Below are 20,285 nucleotides of genomic sequence, written 5' to 3'. Positions count from 1 at the left end.
GTGGCGCCCAAGATGTAGTGGTGAGACACTAGTGACACTCCGACGCGCCAGTAGCGGGCTGCGTGGCGGGCGTGGACGAGGCGGGCTGGCTGCTGGTGGCCACGCCCACGGGCGAGCTGCGCGTGGCACCCGACGGGAACACCTTCGACATGATGGCCGGGCTCGTGGCGCCCAAGATGTAGTGGTGAGACACTAGTGACACTCCGGCGCGCCAGTAGCGGGCTGCGTGGCGGGCGTGGACGAGGCGGGCTGGCTGCTGGTGGCCACGCCCACGGGCGAGCTGCGCGTGGCGCCCGACGGGAACACCTTCGACATGATGGCCGGGCTCGTGGCGCCCAAGATGTAGTGGTGAGACACTAGTGACACTCCGGCGCGCCAGTAGCGGGCTGCGTGGCGGGCGTGGACGAGGCGGGCTGGCTGCTGGTGGCCACGCCCACGGGCGAGCTGCGCGTGGCGCCCGACGGGAACACCTTCGACATGATGGCCGGGCTCGTGGCGCCCAAGATGTAGTGGTGAGACACTAGTGACACTCCGACGCGCCAGTAGCGGGCTGCGTGGCGGGCGTGGACGAGGCGGGCTGGCTGCTGGTGGCCACGCCCACGGGCGAGCTGCGCGTGGCACCCGACGGGAACACCTTCGACATGATGGCCGGGCTCGTGGCGCCCAAGATGTAGTGGTGAGACACTAGTGACACTCCGGCGCGCCAGTAGCGGGCTGCGTGGCGGGCGTGGACGAGGCGGGCTGGCTGCTGGTGGCCACGCCCACGGGCGAGCTGCGCGTGGCGCCCGACGGGAACACCTTCGACATGATGGCCGGGCTCGTGGCGCCCAAGATGTAGTGGTGAGACACTAGTGACACTCCGGCGCGCCAGTAGCGGGCTGCGTGGCGGGCGTGGACGAGGCGGGCTGGCTGCTGGTGGCCACGCCCACGGGCGAGCTGCGCGTGGCGCCCGACGGGAACACCTTCGACATGATGGCCGGGCTCGTGGCGCCCAAGATGTAGTGGTGAGACACTAGTGACACTCCGGCGCGCCAGTAGCGGGCTGCGTGGCGGGCGTGGACGAGGCGGGCTGGCTGCTGGTGGCCACGCCCACGGGCGAGCTGCGCGTGGCGCCCGACGGGAACACCTTCGACATGATGGCCGGGCTCGTGGCGCCCAAGATGTAGTGGTGAGACACTAGTGACACTCCGGCGCGCCAGTAGCGGGCTGCGTGGCGGGCGTGGACGAGGCGGGCTGGCTGCTGGTGGCCACGCCCACGGGCGAGCTGCGCGTGGCGCCCGACGGGAACACCTTCGACATGATGGCCGGGCTCGTGGCGCCCAAGATGTAGTGGTGAGACACTAGTGACACTCCGGCGCGCCAGTAGCGGGCTGCGTGGCGGGCGTGGACGAGGCGGGCTGGCTGCTGGTGGCCACGCCCACGGGCGAGCTGCGCGTGGCGCCCGACGGGAACACCTTCGACATGATGGCCGGGCTCGTGGCGCCCAAGATGTAGTGGTGAGACACTAGTGACACTCCGGCGCGCCAGTAGCGGGCTGCGTGGCGGGCGTGGACGAGGCGGGCTGGCTGCTGGTGGCCACGCCCACGGGCGAGCTGCGCGTGGCGCCCGACGGGAACACCTTCGACATGATGGCCGGGCTCGTGGCGCCCAAGATGTAGTGGTGAGGTACTTTTCTTACCCCCGTATTCACAAACGACGCTTGCGTAGGTGAAGCAGTAAATCGAGCGCAGAGTGTTGAGTAGAGCTCTGTGATTTGTTCGTGTGTCACCCTGTGCGTTCACGCGTACTGTGAGACCTCATAGTAACGTTTGTGAATACGGGCGTTAGTCTTGGAGCAAGATACCGGCGACGGCCGAGCGATGGCGGGACGACGCGACGGCGGAGCGTTGCACTCCATTTACGTTTCAGCTTCGTTTGAACTAGCTGTCAAAACGATACCGCGATACGGATTTGTCAAAACAGCTGAAGTTCGTTCGTCGTCCAGTCGCGTTGTAGTTCAAATTTTTTAGCGCTATCGGGGCCCAGGTAATGCAGTGAGCTGTCAATATTAGTTTACACATTCTTTTTGAGTTAGGTTACATTTAGCTGCACAGGAACCCCCTTTTAGCAGCAAATAGCTACCAGTCAAACCTTTTTCTATGTACATAAAGCTGCAGATAAGGTTGATTACATCAAAAAACATCTACCGTTTAGAGACCACCGGTAAGTTATGGCCGTATGTCCCGACATTCTCCAGCAAAAAAGCCCACCTCTGAACATTTAATTTTATCTTCTAAAGTACTAGAGTTATAACAAGCGCCCAATGCGCAAGTTTAATGTAATTCGTTGCATCGAAATTCATAAAGCAACCGCGATACGCAGCGTTTTAGACGCACGTCTCGAATGCCTGCCCTAAAAACAATAACTTTTTAGTAAAAATAATATTTGTCTACAGGCACTAAACTACCACCGTCACCGTCGCCGTTAATGTTACTAGCATAATAATGGACAAACAAAGTCAAAGTGATGTCAATAAACGCTAACTTATGTGATTTAAAGTTAAAAGATGATGAAATGACTTTAGAAATAGGATACTTGCTCACTACAAATGGAATAAATGGAATGAAATGAACGTAATAGCAATACAATGTAATTCACGTCACTGTCAAGCCATGTTGTTATTTAATATAAATTTTATGTATACAGAAACTTTTTGTGAAGGTTTTTATGACAATAGAATAGGATTTATTTATTGTAATTTTAAATGACGTGCAATAAAAGACACTAAAAATTTTAGTTTTAAAACAAATAATTTATGTAAACTTTCGATAGGTATACAAAGATGGTAAGTAATTAAAATTTCACAGTTTCTAATTCTCTACAAATTATTAAAAATACAGTTACATTTCTATCGATAAAATGATTGTTGATATTCCGTTAATTAATCTTAATCACAACAAATAAAAGCAATATTACTACCTAACCTATTTTGAGAAGTTAAATAATAAATCTATACCTATGTTATGGCTGTTATAATTGTATTATTATTTATTTAATGTTACAATAGTTAATTAATTATTAGCAATAATTTATTTAATGTAAAGAAGGGAATTAAATTTTTATGATCCGGCACAAATTGTGAGCACTAAGTCTTACTATATTTTATTATAATAATGACGTTTAATGTTATCGAATTGACGGTGTTAAAATTATAATTTGCTTTGCATGCAGTTACGTTAAATAAAGGTGTTTATTAAAATTATACGAAAGCGTGATAATAATGCTAAGTCACGCAAATGTCAGAAATTATGGGTATTGCATAACTTAAGCAGTTCGATATAATTTATTGCATGAGTCAATAACCCTTTATCTGATATGACTTCATGCAAATTAAGTACTTTATTAAATGTTTCACATAATAATGGAGACGAATTTAAATGATTTTGTTGGTGTTTCAGTCGTGTTAATTTTAAGCAAATAGCTTAGCATTGATTCTCGCTAACGATGATAAAATATCTGATCTGAAAGGGTTTTACTTTTTTTAGTTGCGTACCGGTACCTGTTTTAAACCTTTGTTTGTCACCTGTCATCCGCTTTGCAATGGAGGGAAGTCGAACCTTAATTTCGAACTCCTCCTATGTTCTTCTGATTAATTTCGTTGCGGGTCCAATGACAGTTTAACTTTCCCCCGGGACAAACTTGACCTTCATTGGTTGGGTTTTTGTGGCGGTCAAGCTGTAGATCCTGGCTACACAGGAGTTGCAGTGGTGGGAACGAGAGGTGGGAATAGTCCCGTACCGGTACCTGTATATTTGTATACATATTGTTAATTGTGCCGTCACGGTATCCCAGAGAAATAATTTATATAATATATTTATTGTTGGTTGCGTTGTCAGTGTCCTAATGAAATAAAGCCCATTAAGTTGTAGTTGTATACATATTGTTGGTTGCGCAGGTTACGCTACCATAGTGTCCCAGTACAATAGATCCCATAGGGAATAAAATGAAATAGGTTCCTTAGGAGTAGCCCCACAGATAACTATTATACCCTCATTAACTCCGGTACTACAATAGTATTGGTTCTCCATAATTAAATATTTGTATAGATCTGAAATAATTATGGCGCGATACGTCCAGCAATACAATAAGTATTGAAAGAAAGATGTGGTGATTTTAGAGTACGATCATAGACCGTACTCGAGTCTCGAATGTATGTAACGTAGATGTTACGGACTATATCACTTGTAGTAAGGAACAGCCTAGACACTGCCATTGCCCGTATCTATAGTTCGTACTTCTTATTCTATAAAGTGTTTAATGTTAGAGAAGTCCGTTCATAGAGTAATATGTATCTTAACGTTGAATAGCTTGCATCGATTAGAAAGGTCAATTAAATGACACATAAATTAGGAAAGTTACGGAATCTCGATTGTAAACCTTATATCTCTAGAATATGGTAGATATTCCAAATTTTATAGTTAGCAAAGGTAAACGACTATACACCTTGTTTGGCAAATCTTATCTAGTATGAAACATTCTAAGTGTTACTACCTCAATTAACCAGCTTGTCAATATTTATGAAAGCAGTAAATCTTTATATTACAGGTAAATTAAATCAACAATATCCAATATATTGTGTGTAGGTTGTATATTTATTACAAAATAATATGTTAACAAAGTTTTTAAATACAGCTTAACTCGACATAGTAAACGAAGTTCTCTGTGTATATAAAAAAACGTATGTATAGCGATTTATGTGATAAGTATGCCGGTGATTAGCGCTTCGTTTTATTGTTTATGGGATAATTAATTGTATCGGAAAAATGTGCCTAAACTGTGTTAATGCAAAGCGTACTTGCATTCAACTATGTTGTTGTTAGATTATACGACTGTTCATAGGTTATAAATAATGTAGATATTAGAACATTTATCACTTCACGTTTTGGTGTAATATTCAAGTTTTTCGATTGTAAAATGGATTCGCATATCTTTTTTCAAAATTCTAAATGAATGTCACAAATTGTTGTAAATTGATACTAGTCGTTCTCTCGCTGTTGTCACGTGATGATTTTGTTAATTATTGATGGAGTCTAAAATGTTAATATTTCTTGTTAAATTGCTCTTGTTGTAGGTAATCATGTCCTCTTATTAAAAATAAATTATTTCAGAATGCAATCGTATATTATTTATTTTAATCCAATCCCTTGAATATCATGCTCATTCACAATTTATTTATTCTCGAGTCATCATTTGCATCATTGATAAATTAACAGTGTAGTTTCGATAAGATACGATAAAGAACAATGTTATGATGTCTACCAAGTAAAAGCACATAAGTTGTAAATAAAAAACATATTATTATTAAAACAGTTTATTTTCGTACTAATAACTTATATTATCATTGGTCATTGGGGATGCCTATGTTCAGCAGTGGACTTCCGTGGCTAAAATGATGATGATGATGATGAACTTAAGTAATCCGCATTTCATAACATGAATTTTAACTCTAGATAAAATTCTTGTGTTATAAAATTATTTATAATTGGATATTCTACCAACACCATTATAAAGTTAATGTTTCTAATACATGTTGAACCGTGTTCAATTTGAATTTTGCCGCCATTCATTACATTGCGATATTTCGCACAAACCTATAGGTATTTTATACATTATATACAAATCGTGTCGCATGCAAAAGCAATATAACTTTGTCACTGGTGTGTAATTAATAATTTAATATTTTTATAAATAGTACTACCTAAACAATTACAATTTTCTTTGATTTTAGCTTTTTTCAACCTGTAATGACTCTTTCCTAGTCACTAGTAGCTAAGCAGAAAAACTTAGACTTGTAGGCCTATGATGCGCGCCGCGATAAGCGGTTATCACGCCATTTTATCGATTTTGCCATACATTTTGACGTCGATAAAGTATATCGCGGCGCACATCCTAGCCCGGCTGGTTACATCTTATTTATCACCTTTATTACCAGCCGGCATAAGATGCGCGCCACGATATAATCTTATCGTAGATTTTAGACGATAAATGTATTTAGATCGTCTAAAATCGATAAAATTTCTCGATGAAACGATATAAATGCACTAGTACGTTAATACTTATCAGCGTTGTCAAACTTGAACAAATTCGGTTCTACGCCCCTACTGCCGGTGCCCCGTATCGTGAACACGGCGCCTGCCAGCGGCTCAAGGGTCGATTCCACCGTGTCCTCTTTGCCCGTAGTAACGAACAATTCGTCCAGGTTTGGTCCGCCCCAGCATACTGAGGTTACCCGGGAGGCGGGGATTTTGTAACCGTAGATCACTTGCCGGGAATCCGGGTCGATGTGGAGAACCTGGGTAAAGAGGAAATTAGAAAAAATGTATGGAGAATCATCATCATCAGATCATTTATTAGTATCTGAATCAGGAGCACGACCCTCTAATTTATCAGACGTAGATTTAGGCTACGCTCCCCACGATTAGGGAAGCCGGAAGTTCGCATATTTCTCCCTTAGTCACCTCTTAAATACATCGACGTGAAGAGTAGGTTCCTTTGTAGTTATTTGACTTTGCCGGAACCACACGGCTATAGGAAATATTGTAGCCATATTCTATGTATATGTAAGTAATTATTCAATATGTAATGTAAGTTAACTTACAGTTCCCCCAAACATCAGCGCAACCCACAGGTGTCCCTTGCTGTCGATGGTCATGCCGTCAGGGATCGCATCTTCGTACCCGTAATTTGATATGTCTACAATGGTTCGCCTTCCGCCTGGAGCAAAATAAAGTTACCTACATATAAATAAATCACTCATTCTTACTTAATAGTTTGATCAGCTTTGTTCATTGAAATTTATGAAATAGCAACTGAAAAAGCGCGCTTTAAACTATACTACCCGGTCAAGTTAACTGCGCACGTCGCTTGAATGCAACTCCTACACACCTCGTCCGTACCAGAGCGTCGATGTGACGTCACGGCCGCCAGGTGCGCAGTTAACTCGAACGGGTTATAGCTACCACGATGAGGCATCAATTTAATCGACATATTAATTGTCTATTTAACTGGAAGAATAAATAAGCCATGGATTTCCGTTAATCACAGCTCCGAATTTCAAATCCATCTGATGTTTCCTCCTTACTGTCTTATCTGGTCAAAATAGGGTCATCAAAGCCCAACAATAAGGCTTAGTTGCACCACCTTATTTTAACCGTAACAATAACATTAACCGGTGCTTTTTGTATGGAGTTTGACAGATTTTTGACGTTTGTCAAAGTTAAAGTAAAGTGGCGCAACTCAGCCACTAAAAGTATACAGATATACTCACTGATCTCTCCCCTTACACTGTCGTAGTCGAACGCCTCCACCTTCTGCGTGGGCGAGTCTATGTAATACAGCACGGTGTTGTTCAGAGACCACGCCAGCCCGTTGGAGATCGATACCGGGCGCAACTGGACGCGCGGGTGCGTGAAGCTCTCTTGTTCTATGCTGTAGAATGTCGCCTTGTCGGGAGTCACGTCATCGCCGGTTTGGGGGCCTTTGGTTCCTGAGGAAAGTAAATTAGTTTTAAGATGAGTTTAAAAAAAGTAAATTAAGTATGATGCAGTGAAAATTTAGCCTGCGGTTGTAAGCGTTTCGATGACTCTTTTATAATGCGAACAGCTAGGGACTGGAATTCGTTGCCTGCTGCTGTCTTTCCCGAAGACAATCCGTGCCTTTTCAAGGCGAGAGTGAATAGGCACTTACAGGGCAGATATAGGGTGGAATTTTGTAATGCCATCTGGAGGGAAAGTACTCTTAATACTGTAGATAGAAAATTTAACTGAAAGAAAACATTCCTTTATTTTTGAAAAGAAAGAGAACTGCATTCAAAGATTTTCGAAAATTTTCTACCATACCATACAATTTCCTGTACATAATTAAAATAATTTAAGATTTCATGGTTTTCCTTTCGTTTGATTTATCAAGTTTCTTAGAGATTTCATCCTTATACTTACCCCTAACGATCGATGCAATAAAAATACAGGGTGTAATTTTTAACAGATTTTAGTTGGTTCGAATCCCGGGTGTGGCGAGCAAATTTTTGTAATTCTTCGAATGCAGTTCTATTTCTTTTAAAAAATAAAGGAATGTTTTCTTTGAGAAAAAATGTCTATCTACAATATTAAGAGTACTTTCCCTCCAGGTGGCATTACAAAATTCCACCCTGTATACCATCCTAGACTGCATCCCACTTAACATCAGGTGCGATTGTGGTCAAATATCCGCCTTGTTATGCAGAAAAAAAAGTCATTCCATCCCGGAACCAACTACATAGATGAATGGATAGCTTATATTCTTTCTTACCTCCCCAAAAGCGCCCTTCGGCGTCAGGTTTGCCGTCGTTGATGACGTTGTCAGGCAGTCCATCGTCGACCGTGGTGAGGAGCCGCAGAGCCGCGTCCCCGGGCACATCGAAGTCCAGCAAGTATACACCCGCCCGAACTGTTACTAGCAGTCTCTGAGAATTCGCTACTAGCGACACCACGTTCACTTGCCCGTAACCTAATGAGAAATAGGAATTTAATTAATTATGATCATCAGGTCACTTGCATTGCAGGACTCTAGAGGATTTGGCCTAATTAGCGTGGAGAGCCACGCTGCCCAGATAAATAAATTAATATTGTTTTTATATTGACTGTGCATATTTCATAAGTAGTCGTAAACTTTTCATTAGAAGGGGCACAAAGTCACTCACGACCCTTCGATTCGTCACGACACTCGCGAGCAAAAGTATCAGCCTGTTTTGGCTTATTCCACTATTCATTAATCCCCATTATTTTAAAAATGAAATCCTAATATAACGGGGATTAATTAACTTTTTGGTTCATTATTCCCCATTATAAGCTACCAATTGACTTTAACGGGGAATAGTGAACAAAAAGTTCACTAATAGACTGGAATAGTGGAATAAGCCCCTGTTTTTACTGAGCGCCGATTTTACACCCACTTACTTATATGTTTGGTATGTATTCTGCCAGAGCTGTACTCTAGGCGATGTACATTTTGTTGGTGAACGTCTACGAAGTAGAGGCTCTGCGTTACGGGGTCCCACACGGGGCTTTCACCATGCTGGAACGTTGCCGGCTGACTGGGGTTTAAATCTGATGATACCTGAAGATAAGGTTTGTTATTAATTTTAGAAGCCCGGTGCAAGTTCTTTAACTGCATTGCATCTCTAACTTTAAGACTTTTTGCGCCCACGCATCGCCCTAGTTATGGCAATTGCGTCAATAAAGTTCTCAAAACCAAAATACTGACGAATTCAAGTCAAATTTCGATGCAAGTCGTTTATTTTGTAAGTAAAAAATACAATTTGCGATATATTTTTGAATGCGAAAGTTCTAAATAACTTCCAACATAATCTCTAATTTCTCAATTTTACTTATGAAGTAAGTAGGTATAAATAAATAAACACTATTAATTAACAATTGGAATTTCAAGGACTAACTTTTTAAAACATTATAAAAAATGCACGAAAAAAACTTACCATAGAAATTTTGAAAAACTGATTCTGAGCTTCACATAATTTGATGATAATACATAAGAGACACCAATAAATCCAAACACCGTTCATTGTCCTGCAGATATTTATAATAATATTAGCACTATTTAAAATTATAAACAGACCATAGTCTTGGAAAATGTTTATTATCTAAGCCACTAAGTTGGCATCGTTTAACTAAGCAATCTGAAACTCTACTGGCGGTTTAGGCAGGTGTATACGTTCTCGCGTACCAATAAAAACAAAATGTGCAGTCGTGATTCTTAGCTTCACAAATAGAAAATCGCGCAGAACACCTGAGCTGCAGCTGATAGAACAATGCTCCAAAGAATAATGTTTAGTGCATCCTTTTATACGGAATATCAGTAGTATCAAGTAGATAAATCTGGGTGAAACCAGTCAGGATCCAGCTGATACCCTAATCCTTATTTTCTGATAAATATTAGCTAGATCTGATCATCATCTAGATCAGAAAATAAATATTGCTTATATAATTGAATAACAAAAAACAAACAACACAGAAATCAAGTTGGTAATCTTAATAAATCATTACGGTCACGATGCATCGTATTAGCCATGATAGTAATCGGCGGTTTCATCGCTCTGGTATCGTTTAATCCCTACAAAATGCGACGTATCGGAAAAACATATTATTAAAAAGATTGAGACATGAAAATATTTCATATAATTTTGATAATATCTTTAACCGAGTACAAATTATGATATCATTGAACATGTTTCCACGACGTGTTAAGCACATTTTTTTAGATTCACACAGATTTGGTAGTCTTCAAACTGATCCGTATTTTTTTCTATTCGAATCACTTTTGTTAAATGCGGTACCGTTCAAATACTGGAATACAATTTTCATTTTTCATATTGTTAATGAATCTCTTTGCACATTTGTATGGCTCGTCATTCCAGGTGCCGATGATGTCGTAAATATCGAAATTACCTAATATAAATGAATATTCTCCTATGAGAGGTGGATCTTATACAGGGTGTTTCCTGTAAGGTTTCAAGCCGAAGCCTGGCGACAGGTGAGGACCATACCTATCGATTTCACCCCCATGTATGTTCTACAATTTTTCTTCGTTTAGAAGTTATCGTTAATTTTGTAACTTTTTGAAAATTCATTACCTAGTAGGCTTTAGGCTTTTTTCAAGGTTGATTTTTCTCGGATTTCTTTTTTTTAACAGAATCCTAGCAAATCATTAATGGAAGGGAACTTCTACCACAGAGGAACTGGCTACCCTACCTCATCATATCAGAATATGAAAATGGATATGTGATTTTAAATGCGTACGTTTTTAAAACGACGTACTCATTTAGGAAATTGTAACTGTGTGGATGATGTATAAATAGTTTTAACTTTGATTTCTAAGAAAAAAGTTCCGTCTTACAAACTTTGTTACGTACTCCCATCTTTGCCTAGCGTAGTCAGGTACATATTTAACACGTAGTGTAGTCGTCAGTTGAAATGCGTACACTATAGTATTAATCATGCGTAATCAATCAGTATCAATTTACTTATATTGCGTGAAACTGACGAAACTATCGCATTTACCTATTATAATATTTACCGATCATTTAAAAGTTACCTACGCAACTGAAGTGGAACAAATAAAACTGAGGACGTTTTCTCATTATAGTTTATTGCATAACTAATCGTTATGGCCAATAATATCGGCTACTTCAAATATAAACTTACATTAAAATAATTAATTCTAATCACATACAATTAATTCATCTATTCCATAGTAGAAACATAAAATATAAAGAAATCAAATTATAATTACTGAAGATCTTAATAAACTATGATACAAATTGGAATTGGGAAATGCAGATCTTGTAATGTTATAATACAACCAAATTCGTGGCGGTGTAAAATAATGACAAAAATAGTTCATCTCATACAAACCTGAACAAATGAATCAAAGGATTTTATTTTAATACTCTTAATACAATTAAAACATTTGGATGCTCGCAATTTTGCATATTTACTGACTTACACATAAGTTAATTAGAACTAGTGATACATAACACGAACTATACGCTTAAATATCAAAATTGTGTTCACATTAAGATATCTGGAAAAATACTATATTTTATGTCAAGTAGAAATGTATTTGAGCTATAGTATGGTATAATTAGAGCAAACGAGGTATCACACGTGCGATTTGCCAAGAATTCCTTTAAATCAATTGATTCTAAGTGATTTACAGGAACCCTTCAATAATACGGACCTCGTACGTGGGTGTATAGGTAATCGCATAGAGTGAACATTGTTGTATTTAAAATAGTACTATGATGCCACGTTTTGCGACGAATGTTAAAATAGTCATGTCTAAATTGATCTCATACAAAACTAATACACGATAAGTGGCCTGAATTTTATACCAAACTGATTATTTATCTCAAATTGTCACTGCAAATTATCTTTCGTAGTTGTTCAAAATAGGACTAAGCGGAAAGAAAACACGTCTCGAAGACAAGGGTTCGCCATAACAGTCCAGCGGTGACGGGGTTCGAAACTTCGAACTGCCGATACTTAAATCGGCAGTTCTATATGATCATATGATTCCATCATTGGACTATTATCGTCAAAAACTGGCATGTACAGTCAGCGTCAAAAAGTTTGACACCCAAAGTAGCCAAAAAGTTCGCAACACGTCTTGATTACAATTGGAATAATTGTGTTGTCAACTTTTTAGCCAGTTTGTGTGTTACAACTATATGACGCTGACTGTACGAGTGAATATCGTCTATCTATACGAATCTGACGCTGCAATATCAAAGCCACTTATCACATAAAGTTTGTTTGAGAGTATAGTTGTTGCAATTCACGAATGCGAGCTTTACATGTGTGGTAGCTCGCTACTGTTCGTTTTTCAAGTTTTGATAGACATTACACTACGTTATGTGCATGTACACGCACACATAAGTAAAGCTCACTCGCCTTAGTATGTTGCAAGAATTATGACGTGTTCCCTAGGTGTAGAATAACGTACATTATTATTATGAACTAAGCCACGTGACCTAGGCGTGGTGCGGCGGCTGCGGCGGCGGCGCGTCCGGCGGCGCCTGCTCGGGCCCGGCGGGCGGCGCCGCGCCCCCGCTCTCCGCTTGCAACCTGGTAGGAGATATTATTTAAGGCGCTACCTCGTAAAAGTTTTCGGCCGACTGAATGCCTCGCACACAGAGGGATAGAAATATGATTTCTCAGTGCGAGGAAAGGGACAGCAATAGCGCGCGCGGCGCGGAATAAAATAACGTAAGCGACAAAAATCGGAAATCATGTATTTATTGAAAAACCAAACACTATTTAAAGAAAATAACTCGACCAGTACTTAGAATATGTTATTACCTTACCAATATACAAAATTTGGTATTGAAATATTAACCTATCTGCTTATAAAACGAAAAACCGAGTAATAGAAGGGTCATCTTTGAATTTTTTTTCTATCGAGAAAATTGTTTCCATTCATGTTTCGCCTTCGACCAGACACTAGATTTATTAGTCAACTATGACATATTTCAAAATAAGAACATAAGTAATAAGAAAAGTACGATTCAAACTAATTCTGCGCTTCTTTAAAACGCCCAATATTCGCAAGGCATCACTTTAATGAGGGTTTTCGCGTATGAAAAAATCCGCCAGACGGCAATACGTAGATGCGAGGTCCAAATGCTACATGATTGGTTATTTTTGACATGACATTGACAGATATGTCAAAATCCACCAATCACGCAGCAGTCAGACCCCACATCCACGTCCCGCCATCTAGCGGATCTTTCATACGCGAAAACCCTCATTCTATGTTGAAGCAGGCCTGTTCATCTCCGCGAGTTTACATCGAAAACAAAACACGCACGATTGCCCCCTACAAGAGTACTATTCGACAAGGCCTCACATACGAGCGAACATTGACTCACGCACGCGTATTCTTGTGTATGATGGAAAAAAATAAAGAAAATGGTGTACTAAATACTGTGCAGTATTTAACTGCCTAAATAATAATAAAAACACAGAATGTACTTTTTTAAGTTGCCTGAAGACACTGAGAGGTAAATAAGTAGTTAATATTATTCATGATAATTCATGCTAAATCATGTATTTCCTCCGCCATTTTCTGCAGATTGGCACCTCACGTCACATCATTTTACCGAAGTCAGCCCTATAGCTTCGGCGCAGTACCGATCACTGACGTTTGTCAACAAAACTTCTGACAAACTTGCTTGACTCTTGAGACAAGCTAAATTACACCATATTGTTAATGACATTGAGCATACATTTTTTTAAATACCTTCGCGAAGTAAAACTTCTGTACGTAGTACTTATTATTATTCTGTGGTTGAAGCCCTAGCTAGATATTATCATCATCGTCATCATTTCAGTCAGCCTTCCCCAATGATTTCCACAAAGATACTATAGTACTACAATATATTGTTGGCCAAATGTCTACGGTGCGGTACCGGCCATCGTGTAACACCACGGCACCGCTACCGGGAGACGGTACCGATGAGGTCATTTGAAGACTGACTGTTGATGAGGGTCAGGTTTGTCGAAAGTGCCAAATTCGATCATAAAAATGACAATTCGAATGCCACATTAATGACAGAAATTTAATAATAATAATAAATTAAAAACATCTACGTGCTTCTAAACTTGTAGTTAAGAGACACAAAAAAATAGTTATGATTAAAACAGCAACAATTTAGATGCAAAGTAATACAAAAGAATAAGTGTTATACACACACATGCATTTCAATTAAAACGATAACAACTACACATCCACACAACAAACATTAATCAGTAAAAAGATGAAGTGTACCGACGCGTTTTCTACTTAAAATTGTCTTAATCATTGAAGTAAGTAATTATAGACTTTGGTAACTTTAAATAAGAAATCATTAAGGATTATCACCATTATTGTAGTACTTTATAGTCGCCCTTATTTGTTTACCAAAGTCTATTGGTGCGGACTATAGTTGGAACAATAAATAGTTAACACTGCGAGTATAAATATAAACTTTATTGGACATCAAAAACATGCCACATGCAATCTTGCTTACTTGCTTTTTAAATCCAACTGTCGAGTGTTATTACTTATTGTTCTTTCTATTATGACCACATATCCATGGTAATTCAATTAGGTATCAAGATTACTTATAGTCCAGTCAAATTAGACATGAACCCTGCAATAATTCGCATACAGCTGAAAATTGGTACGAATGTTCGGAGCACCATTATGAACTACCTGTGAAAAGTCCCCATCGATCCGACATGTGCTAAAAAAAAAATTCAAGGTCAAACTTAAAAAATACGGATTTTTGAGATTTTCAGCCAAACGTTAAGTTTTATCACAAAAATATGTATGACAAGGTTTAAGACCATACAATTATCTATCAAAATTGTCTATACACTTTCTCCTAAGAGTCAGCGTTTCTGAGATTCGATGATCCGAAGAGACAAAAAAGTGTTTTCTTCATAACGGTCTTACACATAAATCCAATGTGATATCGCCTCGTGCCACGACTCAGCATTGTATCATGATGTGTTGTCGACGTCGAATATAAAATGATTAACCTCAATGTCATTTGTCATCTTTAATTGTCGAAAAATGTTTGCAACTTAGACGAAGGACTGCACCGTGAGTTTCTAAGATACGAAGTTTTCGTGTCTATTATGTTTATGAGCTCTTATATGCACACGTCACTACTCTACTTGTAATTCTATGGTCACTCTTTTAGCCCGGTCAAGTCAGAAAATCCAGGTTATAATAATTCGCATAGAGCTGAAAATTTGTGTGATTTTTGAGAACACCATCCTTAATGAAATGTCAAAAGTTCCCAGCGATCCGTCATTTGAAAAAAAATTTTACGAAGTCCAAGTTTTTTGCATTTTTCCGCCAAACAGTAAACTTATCATAAGAAATGATAAGAAATAGTAGTAGATCATAAAATAATCTATTAAAATTGTCTTTGCCCCTTTTTCCTAAGAGTCACCGTTTATGTGGTAACGATGCAAAAAGTTGGAGAATTCGCATTCTGTTAACTACTCCAAAAGTCCACAACTTCAACTCTATTAAAATAGTTTTGAATTGAACAGGATAACAAATACATCTTAAAAAAGGCCTACTGGGAAAACCTGGTAAAATAAATACGCCAAATAACCCTCATAGGTGTTGTGGAAACATGTGCATATAACGAGAACATCAAAACTAACTTTTTGAATCGTTCTACCTCATAATCGGTGACTCTTAGGAAAAAGGGGGTAAAGACAATTTTAATAGATAATTTTATGATCTACTATTATTTCTTATCTATTTTTATGATAAATTTACTACTTGGCCAAAAAATGCAAAAAACTTGGGACTTCGAGAACTTTTTTTTTAAATGACGGATCGTCGGGGACTTTTGACATTTCATTTAGGATGGTGTTCTTAACATTCACACAAATTTTCAGCTCTATGTGAATTATTATAACCTGGACTGTCTAACTTGGTCGGGCTAAAAGAGTGACCATAGAGTTACAAGTAGAGTAGTGACGTGTGCATATAAGAGCTCTTAAACATAATAGACACGAAAACTTCGTATCTTAGAAACTCACGGTGCAGTCCTTCGTCAAAGTTGCACCCATTTTTCGATAATTAAAGATGACAGACGACATTGAGGTTGATCATTTTATATTCGACGTCGACAACACATCATGATACAATGCTGAGTTGAGGCACGAGGCGATATCACATTGGATTTATGTGTAAGACCGTTATGAAGAAAACACTTTTTTGACTCTTTGGATCATCGAATCTCAGAAACGCTGACTTTTAGGAGAAAGTGTATAGACAATTTTGATAGATAATTGTATGGTCTTAAACCTTGTCATACATATTTTTGTGATAAAACTTACCGTTTGGGTGAAAACCTCAAAAACCCGTATTTTTTAAGTTTGACCTTGAATTTTTTTTTTAGCACACGTCGGATCGATGGGGACTTTTCACAGTTAATTCATAACGGTGCTCCGAACATTTGTACCAATTTTCAGCTGTATGCGAATTATTGCAGGGTTCATGTCTAATTTGACTGGACTATTAGTTGAATTACAAAAACACATCTAACATCCATATTCTTGTATCATCTTCACAATATTGAGCGACTCAACGATAACTTATTAGATCAACATCCAAAGTTCATATTTGATTTTAATTTTTTTGCAGGAATAAAACTGATTATACAGGATGTTACGTTAATAATTACTAAATCAATTTATTCCACGAAGAAAATAAATTCCTAACATATAATTTTAGTTCTAGCGAACCCCATACACAGTTTTTTTATCAGATGGAGCAGTTATCGCTCACTGGTGAGCTTATATTCGGGCCCAAGAACATGGATGTCAGACGGCAACAAAAAATTAAAGCGAAGTGAAAATAAAGAGGTGCTATTTACTTCAAAGCCGTGTACCTCTGGTGGGCCTGGTGCCGCGCGCGGAACTCCGCCGCCTTGAGTTGTTCTAGGTGGAACTGCTGCCGCTCTTGGATGAGTTGCTGCCGCTGGTATTCTAGACCTAGATGTGTATGGGCTCAGTGTGAGTGACAATTTTAGTGACAGTATGATGCACGATTCTAAACAATCTAACAAGCAATAAGAAAAGAGTCCACTGATAATACGTAACACTAGAATATCTCCCACTTTCTGTTTCCATTATTGCAACTAATGTACTATCGGCAACAGTGTTAACTGCCCATTGCCAGTCATGTCATCTCGTTCTATCGCAAAGAATCACCATGTGACGAGAGCGAGAGCAAAAACGGAAATGGGTAGTTAACATTGTGGCCGTGTGTACAGCGAGGATTTACAGCTTGACCGCCAATAAATTCTAACTTAGTCCCATGACAGTCTACATTGGTGGCCATTAACAAGGCGTGGTCTCACATCGTCAAAACAAAAATGACTTGCAATGACAATGCAATGGTAATAACAACGCGAGACAGTCAGCTTAGTTTTAGAGATTGCCAAAGTGTGATGTCATGCGAAAAACCTTTCCAAATTATGCCTGAACATTCTTATTTTGCATCTATATTTTTGGAAGACATTTGTAAACAGTGGTACAAATATACAGAAACATATTCCGCACAATAAATTTTATCGAAGTGGCTACGTGACTAGAATCGGTAGATCGCACCGAATCCGTGGGCTATTGCTGCTTCCAAAACCAAAACATACCTTCTCTCTCCCTTTCCATGGTAGCCTCCAACTCCTCGAAATGCCTGAGCTTGATCTCCAACTTCTTCATCTGAGTCTCCACCAGCAAAGCGACTAGAGACTTGATCTTCCTCTCCTCCACGCCGGCCAAGTGTTTGGCTTTCACCGCGGCCGCTGCCAAGGCTGCTGCTGCCGCCGATTGCAGCTTGGCGTCCACTGTTGTTGGGGCATCTGGTTGGAAAATACACGATTATTGAAACCATACCTTTTGTACACAATAGATTTAGCTCTCTTTCCCATCCCTACCTTCCTTTTATCACATCCGGGTCCGTTGAAGGGAAGACAATGAATGAAGATAGAAAAGTGACAGCTCATCTTTGACGAGCACTCACCCAAAGTATTTTGTGCCGGCCGGCCACACGTTTTCACAACATCAAATATCATCAAAACTATGTAACTGAGCTGAATAGAATCACCAACACAGTGCATCACTGACCGCCTGTGACCAGGAGAAACCGCAGTAAAACCTTTCCATACCATTTCTCTTGACCTTTTGATTGGTTGTGCTCGTATTGTAATTCTCCCGTTTTGCAGCGATAATTTACGTAGTCTTTAGATTATACAGTCCACTCAAGGGTATCTTAAAAACCCAAACACCTTTTAATTTTTTGACGTTCTAGGTGCTAGATCTTGGATAAAATTTTATTTACATATTGGCAGTGCACTGATCTATATCTTTAAATAATCGACACAGATTAGGTTAGCACAAATAGTAATAAGTAAAGTATTTGTTATTATCGCTTATCTCGAAATCGGGCATTATATATTCTTTAAACATAACCCATTATTGATTGTACCGCCCTCCTGCTAGTTATATATTTTTGCCACTTGACGTTTCAAAATCGTTGGACTATAAATTCGAAGTACTTACCAGCTGGTGGTTCGGCAGTCCTTAGCCTCTTTGACCTCGGGCTCGGGCTCCTCCACCTCCATAGGTCCTAGGTGAAGGATAAACGCGGCCTCGCGACCCGATGGAAAAGTATCAAGTAGTCGTGTAAGGCCTATGTAGTCGCATATGACATGTGTCATACGTCACATGAAGTCGTTTCATGTCGCGTTTCGTCGCTCACCTAAGGGTTATGATGTAATTGAAGTACTGACCAGGCTGTAGTTCAGCAGAGTCCTTGGCTTCCTTGGCCTCGCGATCCGACCCGATGCGAAAATATCAAGTAGTCGTTATATTGATAGTGGCCAACGTAGTCACTTGTCATACGTCACGTGAAGTATTGGTCGCATTACATCGGTCGCTTATATCGCGTTCCGTCGCTCATCTATTACAACGGGAAAGTAAGTACATAACTAATGTACTTACCAGCCGGTGGTTCAGCGGAGTCCTTGGCCTCCTTGTCGTCGGGTGCGGGCGTGTCGGGCGCCTCCTCCTTGACCTTGGGCTCGGGCTCCTCTACCTCCATGGGTCCTAGGTTAACGACAAACTCGCCAACGCGACCCGATGCGAAAGTATCAAGTTGTCGGTGTCATAATATAGTGACTTACGTAATCGCGTGTTATGACGTGTCAGTCGTCACGTGAAGTCGTTTTCCGTCGCTCACCTAAGACAACAAGTTACGGGACTATTCCCACCTCTCGTTCCCACCGCTGTAACTCCTGTATAGCCAGGATCTACAGCTTGGCCGCCAATAAAAACCCAACCATTACCAGTGAAGAACGGAAGACAATGGGTTAGATAGTAATGAAGTACTTACCAGCCGGTGGTTCGGCGGAGTCCTTGGCCTCCTTGTCATCGGGTGCGGGCGTGTCGGGCGCCTCTTCTTTGACCTTGGGCTCGGGCTCCTCCACCTCCATAGGTTCAGTCTTCACATCGCTGGCGCCTTCTTTCTTCTCCGCTGCTAAGAAAATAATGTATTTGTTAAAAATGTTGAGTGAGTGTTCTTGGTTAATTTTTTTTGCTATAGCATGCATGCATGATTTCGGTTGCCACTCGGCCAAACCGGTTCGATAATGCTTTAGATAGGTGTCTGATATTATTACGTTATCTAACAAATAAATATTGATTTCCGTTGGCTGTTTTGTCTTTACAGTTATTTATATCCAACATCTGTCATTATTAAGTTTTATTCATATTATTTAATGTACAGTCACGGAATGAAAAGGTTCGTCAGTTTTCAAATTGATTCCTTCAACGAATCGCGAGCACATAAAATATTACCTTTTGAAACTATGTTACAGAATAATCTCGAGTTAGAGAAAATAATCTTAAACTGTTCGTCAGTAAAGTTCAAAATTATTCAGATCAAAGTTGTTTGACGATTTAACTTGTCAAGAAGATTATTATGATTGCTAAATTAAAACCTTCTTGTTGGTTCAACCTGCCATTATCTATTAAATAAATAAAAACTACATTTTGTAACATTGCACTGATGGGATAGAAAAATAAACAAGCAAAACCTTATTCGTTAGCAAACTACATATTTATTTAAATGTTAGCAGCAATGTTTCTTGCACGGTTATGTTGGCAGGTTTGACTCTTACAGTA

At 40.0% G+C, this 20,285-nt stretch overlaps 2 protein-coding genes across 3 annotated transcripts in view; both read right to left on the bottom strand.

The window, feature by feature from the left end:
- Nucleotides 1-4,610: 4,610 nt before the first annotated feature.
- On the bottom strand, nt 4,611-9,864 carry LOC135081580 (regucalcin-like). 2 transcript variants are annotated; one of them, XM_063976324.1, is made up of 7 exons: nt 9,757-9,864; nt 9,509-9,599; nt 8,973-9,132; nt 8,326-8,523; nt 7,307-7,525; nt 6,638-6,753; nt 4,611-6,331 (listed from the first exon to the last, which is right to left on the bottom strand). In XM_063976324.1, exons 2-7 carry the CDS (start codon nt 9,593-9,595, stop codon nt 6,089-6,091), a joined length of 1,023 nt encoding a protein of 340 aa, XP_063832394.1. In that variant the 5' UTR covers nt 9,596-9,599; nt 9,757-9,864; the 3' UTR covers nt 4,611-6,088. The 2 variants fall into 2 exon arrangements, with proteins under 2 accessions (XP_063832394.1, XP_063832395.1); XM_063976325.1 differs by having other exon boundaries at nt 9,509-9,858.
- A 2,249-nt stretch (nt 9,865-12,113) lies between these two features.
- LOC135081875 (SWI/SNF complex subunit SMARCC2) overlaps nt 12,114-20,285 on the bottom strand; it is a 36,069-nt gene continuing 27,897 nt past the window's right edge. Inside the window, exons 18-24 of the mRNA XM_063976660.1 lie at nt 19,495-19,638; nt 19,104-19,208; nt 18,663-18,729; nt 18,124-18,230; nt 17,753-17,962; nt 16,976-17,093; nt 12,114-12,656 (exon numbers count right to left, since the gene is read on the bottom strand). Coding sequence (XP_063832730.1) covers nt 12,563-12,656; nt 16,976-17,093; nt 17,753-17,962; nt 18,124-18,230; nt 18,663-18,729; nt 19,104-19,208; nt 19,495-19,638 — 845 coding nt within the window. The 3' untranslated portion in view covers nt 12,114-12,562. The remainder of the gene's footprint in view (nt 12,657-16,975; nt 17,094-17,752; nt 17,963-18,123; nt 18,231-18,662; nt 18,730-19,103; nt 19,209-19,494; nt 19,639-20,285) is intronic.

Source organism: Ostrinia nubilalis, chromosome 20, assembly GCF_963855985.1.
Source record: "Ostrinia nubilalis chromosome 20, ilOstNubi1.1, whole genome shotgun sequence".
NCBI lineage: Eukaryota > Metazoa > Arthropoda > Insecta > Lepidoptera > Crambidae > Ostrinia > Ostrinia nubilalis.
Note: the sequence above shows the minus strand (reverse complement) of the source record. Positions and strands in the feature narration are given on the sequence as shown.

What these genes read in the sequence shown, in the direction of transcription:
- LOC135081580 (XM_063976324.1), bottom strand. Translation starts at nt 9,595, where the DNA reads ATGAACGGTGTTTGGATTTATTGGTGTCTCTTATGTATTATCATCAAA. An exon ending in AATACATACCAAACATATAA is followed by an intron (nt 8,524 to 8,972) that starts GTAAGTGGGTGT and finishes ATTTCTCATTAG; the next exon opens with GTTACGGGCAAGTGAACGTG. An exon ending in CGAAGGGCGCTTTTGGGGAG is followed by an intron (nt 7,526 to 8,325) that starts GTAAGAAAGAAT and finishes TACTTTCCTCAG; the next exon opens with GAACCAAAGGCCCCCAAACC.